Source organism: Ananas comosus, linkage group 4 (genome assembly GCF_001540865.1).
Source record: "Ananas comosus cultivar F153 linkage group 4, ASM154086v1, whole genome shotgun sequence".
NCBI classification, from domain to species: Eukaryota; Viridiplantae; Streptophyta; class Magnoliopsida; order Poales; family Bromeliaceae; genus Ananas; species Ananas comosus.
This window is the reverse complement of record NC_033624.1, coordinates 5,475,780-5,483,331: the sequence shown is the minus strand read 5'-3', so window position 1 is coordinate 5,483,331 and position 7,552 is coordinate 5,475,780. Positions and strand designations below refer to the sequence as shown.

Genomic DNA, 7,552 nt, shown 5'->3' with positions numbered 1-7,552 from the left:
GGGGGGGGTGGTGTCCATACATTTTTTAAGTTTTACCCGAAGAGAAATTCCACTTATGGTACAACCTCATTTAATAAAAACTCAAATAACTTTTAGTAAAAAAAATAATAATGTGATAAGTAAAAAATTAATGAGCAATACCGGTGGTATTGCCCAATCGGATCTTGATCGGCGTGCATAAGAAATATTTTTCAAAATTAATAGTTTTTATATGAAGCGGGTGTAAGATATACACTCGATGGTAGCATTGCTAGTTCTTAACTTAAAATGTAAGTACACCATCTTTCCAATACACAATTTCCTTTATACAAAAAAAAAAAAAAAAAAAAAAAGAAAAGAAAAGAAGAAGAAGAGAGGAAGAAGAAGAAGAAGAAGAAGAAGAATTATTCATACCTTGCCATGCTTATCTCCAAGGAGGGCATGCAATAGAAAGAAACAGAGCCAGATGAAGAGCAGCACCACCAAATCCTTGAGCGGAATCCCCGAACTGCCGTTCCCCTCCTCCCCTTGGCGGGCCCCATCAACCAAAAGCGGCTGGTGATCATGAGCTCCCCCCGACGACCCGCTCATAATGACCCTCCCAATCTCCTTGGTCTCCTCCTCCCAACACCTGAGCCCAGCCCCAAACGTCTTGTACGTGCAGCAGGCGAGGAACGCGGCGAAGGAGACGGTGATGAGCCACTCGGGGAACATCAGGTTGCAGACCACCCCGGCGCTCACCCCCAGGAGCATGCACGGCTGCGAGAGCAGCGCGATCTCGTAGTTGATCAGCGGGGAGGACAGCTGGCCGCGGCGCATCACGAGGAGGGTGTAGAGCACGTTCGACAGCGACCCCGCCGCCACCATGAACGCGGAGAAGGTGGTGGCGCGCTTCAAGCTCAGCCCCGCCACGAGGTTGAGGATGGGCAGGAAGAGGGACCCGCCCCCCACCCCGCCGGCGCTGCACACGGAAGCCGCCAAGAAGCACAGCACCCAAGCCGCCGCAGTTTCGGGGCCCGGGCCGAAGCGGCTCCGGCGCCACTGCGCGAGTTGGTTGAGGAGGAGGTGGCGAGAGGAGAGGGGGTCCGAGGCGGCGGAGGAGAGGTGGGAGGTGGCGAGGAGGGCGAGGGGGATGTAGAGGGCCCATTTGAGGAGGAGAGCGCCATGGGAGGAGGGCTCCATGGGTGTGGTGTTGAGCTCGTGTGCTCTTGGGGTGGGGGTGAAGACGTGAAGGAGAAGGGGTGGTGGTGTCGCGTTCTACATTTTATATTGGAGCTAAATATGTACGCAGACCCCTCGACTATAGGATATTCTGTTTCCCTACCCTCCCTCCTCAACTTTTCTTCCCTTTTCGGCGTAATTTGTGAGAGGCCCCGCTTCTTAGACGAGAGGATCATCTATTCAAGAACTACCCCAGCCCTAACATATTTAATTTTTTCAATATTTTAAGTTTAATCACAGTAAAAAATATTATAACCTAGTTAAGAAATTTAGTCATCTCTCTCCTCGCTAGCTTTAGCCAATCTTATGAAGATCGGCGCTTCACCCACACCGCTGTATAATTTTAACTTAATCGAAACTCATATCACACTTTTGGCTGGTGATCAGTTCTAATACTAACTATGATATATAATTTTTCAGAGAGTCACCTACTTTAGAACTATTCTAGTCCTACCACGTTTAAGCCTTTTAGGGGTCTTTAAACAATATTTTTATATAGTATATTGCATAGAGGTAAGCATAAATTGCACTAATTCACTAGCTTCTAAACAAGTTTTATTTTCGTACTCAAACTTTTAAATTCAACAATAATAATTCCAAAACTCTTAAAAACGTTTCACTTAAATAGTTGTGTGTATTATTATTAGATTATATATTATTGCTACATCTAGTTTATCTGTATAGGCTTATACACTACAGTTATTGATTTTTTTTTTTTACGATATTATATTTATATTTCCTACTATATGTAGAGTTATAACATACATTTTAATACAAAAATTGTATTATTAAATTAAAAGTATACATAAGATAACGAATTGCTAAATTCCTAGTGTATAAACATGCATGCAGACAAAGTAGGTGCAAAAAATAATTTTTATTCTGTAATAATTAAGTACTGCCATAATTAAAAGGCTATCGCAAGTTTAGGGACTAAAATAAATCTTATTGTCAGTATAATATCCCCAATGTAAATATGGAGAGTTTGAGGACCAGAATGAAACTTGGCTCGATCAAAGTTAGGGAGTTGTTTCGGATACGTTACGGATGACGTAGGATATATGCAGGATTAAACAAAAAAAATAAAAATAAAAAATAAATATGCTATCACTACAATAGAATTAGATTATAGAGATATATGTTTGAGACACTTTTGAGTAAGTGTCTCATTTATGCTAAAACTTAAAAACACATCTCCTAATACCTCAATATAAAGCCCAATCCAACCAAAAATAAAAGATTACTCTACTCAACCCACCACATCCAGTCCATTTGGCCCGATTACAAACAGAAAAGAAAAAAAAAAAAAAAAAATCAATTACCATCTTTTCTTCTCTCTTCACTCAATCCACTGAAATTCTAGACGAAGAGCCTTTACTGTCGTCCTCCTCCGCCACCACAGCCAATGAGATAGAGTTTCGGCAGTTGCTAAATGCTTAAATAAGTGTTGGTAAATTAGCAGCACTCTTTTAGGTTATAGTGACACTCTTTAACTGTCACTATATACCTAGCGACGCCACATATAGCAAAACTTTTCAAAAGTGTCGGTAATTTTAGCTAGCAGCACTTTTTTGACATGTACCTACATTTAAAAGTGTCGCTATAGACTATTTTTATTGTAGTGTATATATTGCTATTATTTTTATATTAAAAATGGTATATAAAATAGGAATTCATAGGCTTCTCAATGGTGCAAAAAGACATATTTAATAATAAAAAATAAAATGTTGAAAGCCTAGATTTGCTGTTTTTTTTTTTTTAAAGATAGATAGCACGCTACCCGCTTCGTTTATTTCATTTAAAATAGAAATATGAATCAACTAGAATTCGAACTTGGGTCTCGGATACCAATCACCAAGTCTCCTTTGTCACTTGCTATAGAGACGGTCGGTCCTATGTTTTGCTTCTAAAATAAATATTACTTGACGAGAGTGTGTTGCAAGATAACTAATTATTACGCAGGGCTTTTTTTGCAAATGGCCCCTTGAAAAAAATTTATTTTAAAACTAGTCCCGACAAATTTATAATTGCAAAAATAACCCTACTTCTGCCACGCAAGCACCACATGGGTGGGCTAGGAGACTGGTTGGCAAGTTGAACATGCTAAATGATTCACCGTGTTCAAACACGGTGAATGATTCACCGTGTTTCATATTTATATTTCTTTTCTTCTCTTTTAGGGATGTCAACGGGTCGGGTTTGGATCGGGTTTTCAAAAACTCGAAATCGAATCCGAAAATCAAATTAAAATCCAAAAACGAATCCGAACCCGACGGGTTTTAAAAATCCATACCCATATCCATATATTAAAGTTATATGGGTATGGATTTTTAAAACCCGCCGGGCCCGGATTCGAGTTCGGATTTTAATTTGATTTTCAAATTCGGATTCGGGTTTTTGAAAACCCGATCCAAACCCGACCCGTTGACATTCCTAAAAGAGAAGTAAAGAATATAAATATAAAACACGGTGAATCATTCACGGTGTTTGAACACGGTGAATGAACTTGCCAACCAAGCTCCCAGCCCGCCCACAGAGCGCTTGTGTGGCACCTGCGCGGCAGGAGTAGGGCTATTTTTATAATTATAAATTTATTGGGGCTAATTTTAAAATAAAATTTTTTTAGGGGGCCATTTGCAAAAAATATCCTATTAGAAATAATAGAGGGTGTTTGGCTGGCCTGGAGAATTATTTTATATGAAAATCCCTCTTTTTAGTTTTCATTTGTTTGGTTCTAAAAAATATAAACTTTTATAAAAAACTTTTTCATATTTTATACAAAACTAGCGTGTTTTCTAATAAAAATTTTGAAAAATGAAAATGCTAGTTTTTCATAAAGTATGGACAAAAAGACTTTCAAAATAATTATTTTTCTTCAAACCAAACGTGTGAAAAGTTGAACAAAAAATTTTTCATAAAAAACTTTTCTTGGAAAACTTTTTTGGTCTTTTCTGAAGATTTAAATGGCCCTAAGAGAAAATTTTTTCATTGACATTGTATTAGATTATATGGAATCAATATAATAAAAAAAAAATAGCAACTTTGCCAAATTAGATTTTTCATTGTTCGTTTTTGAAGCAAGGAACAGCCAAAAATTTAGGGTTAGTTATTCATTATGTAAAAGTAAAATCTAATGAAGACCCTCTCAGCCACAGGGCAATTTGACATGCCCCGTCAGCTTCAAAGAGTAGTAAACTGGTATCATTTTTATTTTAGGGGCCTTATATATTCTTGAAAAGTTTTTGATCTTTTTATTTATTCTGTTTACAAAGCTAACATTCAGATAGTTCTTTTAACAATTTAAGTTCTTTCAAATATATTTCTAGAGTTAGATTTTGTTAGTAAATTATTTGAAATAACTATTATTTCTGTAAAATACTATTTTGCTCTTTTAAATATACTCTTCTATCACCATCGACTTTTCTTATTTGTTTCTAATTAGATGCAAACAACTATTTTAATTTTTGATCTTTCAAATATATTTTTATACTGTCAATAATTTTTCTTGTTTGCCCTTAATTTAGGGACAAAATAGATATTTTGATTTTTTTTTAACTCTAACAGAAATTTAACATAGGTTTAACTTGAAATTACTTAACGGGTATTAAAAGCGGAATTATTTTTTAATAACGGAGAAATATAAGAATGGTATATTTAAAACAAAAAAATAACGGCTAAAACGATATTTCAAAAATATTAAGGGCTATATGTAGGCAATTATTTCTTTTTTTAATTTTCAAACCGCAATGTAGTTGTCACGCCCCGGGGTTTCTTTTTTTAAAGCCAATTCAAAATCGGGCTATTTTTATAAATCAAAATAAGCGAAAAATTGTCCATATTTGCTTTTCAAAATTTTGATCCCCAAGGGTACAACAGATCTACAACAAATACAGAAAATTTTCGGAACAAACAGAGAGAGTCTTCCCTATATTTGTACAGCGTAGCACATATATAATTAGCTACCAGATCTCCACTTATAACACAGTAAGTAGAAACAATATTTATCAACATACAGCTAACGGTCCTTAGTCACATCAATTCATATTCATTCTCATTCATTCTATTAGTTGGAAATGTCTCCCATACGATGACTTTGTTTGAAATTCTAACTTTCGAAAAGTCACAAGAAAATCATTTGAAAACCGTTCTCCACATGGAAGTCTTTATTTTGAAAACGCTATCACGAGGGATAGAAAGGCACATTTCAAAATCTAAAGCTAAAACCACATAAGTCCAAAGCTTGATATCTAAAACCTCATGAGTACAACAACCCAAACTTTACGAATATAAATAGCAACTGAACTACAAAGTATCCACTAACAAGTGCAAATGTAAGACTATGTTATCCACAAGTGTAACTGATGCTAAGGAGTATAATCAAAACGTATACCGTATGTCGGAAAACTCTATCTCGGCCCTCTAACTACAACCTCATGCACTGTCCTGACCAATCCTACCCACGTCACCTATGAAAAAATAGATGTGAGAAACCAACAAAAAGTCTCCCAATGGGTACCGCAAGTTAATGAAGGCAAGCGTACTCATAGGTAACCAGGTATAGGTAAAGAAAGGTCTACAGTAGAAATAAGTGTAAGAGATAAACTGAAGTAAGTATGTAACAATCGCTACTATAGTTATATGCGTCAACCAGACGAATAGTCCAAATGTTTCTAATCTACACCGCCGTGTCAGTCTAAAGACCTCAGGCAAAAGCCACTCTTCGCTCGCTCACCTGGCATATAACCCTAACAAATGGCCGCTGGGCTCACAGGTTGGCAATCAACCACTTTTCCGAGAAAGAACATCCTCTTGCAGTGGCCAAACCGCTGATATACGTGAAATGCTCACGAGCTATGGGGATTGATGCAAATATAATCAATAGCCATCCATTAGCGCATAGCCGACAATAACCACCCCTCAGGGCACACCTACCAACAGGTCATCGGAACAATATTGGTATACGAGCACCGACCACTCAAGTCAACTAGGAAAGACAAGGTCACCATCCTCACAGTTATACAAGTATTGACCACTCAGGTTAACAAAAACATATAAGGTCAACAATGACAAGAGTATAGGGGAACCGACCACTCTAGTCATCTAAGGTGTATCCACAAGAATCGACCTCTCAAGTCAACAACGACGTATCCAAAAGAACCAACAACTCAGGTCAACAATGGGGTATGCACAAGAACCGACCACTCAGGTCAACAATGACACGTCTACGGAAACCGACCACTCAGGTCAACAATGATGTATATGATTATGTATAGGCAACCTCTATCGTTCTACTTCTATACCATGGCAAACAAAAGAGAGCATGCTAAGTAGAGCTAGAGTTGAAGTCATGTGGTGTAAGAATCAAATACTAGATACGTGCAAGAAGTAAGAGGTAGGGATAAAAGGGACATCACTGAGCATGCACCACTGAACCGACTTCGGATCGAAGTACCCATATGTGTCTGCAATTGCACCTAGCTCCCGTGGTGCACAGAACCGTCGACCAGACATACGATAGGTCTACCGAGTCAGAAATTGAACCAACTGACTCAAAGACATCTCTCACAAATCCAAGACCACCTTCAGGATCGGTTTTCCTAAACCAATTTCCAAACTCACCGTGAATCTTAAAACGCATCAGAATGCCCGCGAGACCCGCAAAACATCCCGAAGTACACCGACTCATGTCGTGAGTCATCCACTGTCCTAAAACACATCCATTTGAGTGTCCGAGCAGCAAACACAAACACCAAGGTCAACTCGGTCGTCGCCAGTCGACTGTTTCACTCCGGGCTTTCGAAAGCGTCCACTTTGGCACCGGAAGCATTCATCGCTCACCTGTCGCCTCCGAACACACGAGAAGACCCTGGCAGCCAACCAACGAGGCTAGGAGATGATTTTCGGGATGACCTGTGACACCCCAATAGTCCCACATCGGATGGGAATGGGGTTGTCATTGGGTTTATAAGAGACTTAGACACTAGTAATAATAACTGGGCTTAAGCATTTTGGGCCGGTGGTTGGGCCCAACGAGTTATTATTGCTAGTGGGCTGGGTCGTTACATGACCACACAGCCGGAAGCTCATCGCGATGCAAAACTACGTTCTCCATCGATTTCGCCTAAAAACACACCAAAACCCTTCCGTCGCTCATCCACTGCCTCCGAACTTCGAAGGTAGTGGTAGCAACCAGTCAACAAGTCTTAGCGGAGTCTCTAGGGCATCCAGATTATTAACATGGGAAAACCGCAACTTAAACCGCGTTCGATTGGCGAATTTTCGCCAAACGATGCCGTGGAACCCCTTTTTCACTCCACAACGACTCCCAAACCTTTAGTAATCAATAAAGAGG

General features: G+C 39.0%; 1 protein-coding gene across 1 annotated transcript in view; it reads right to left on the bottom strand.

Annotated features, from left to right (window-relative positions):
- Window positions 1-1,181, bottom strand: part of LOC109708596 — an 8,377-nt gene extending 7,196 nt beyond the window's left edge. The window contains exon 1 of the mRNA XM_020230407.1: window positions 394-1,181. Coding sequence (XP_020085996.1) covers window positions 394-1,161 — 768 coding nt within the window. The 5' untranslated portion in view covers window positions 1,162-1,181. The remainder of the gene's footprint in view (window positions 1-393) is intronic.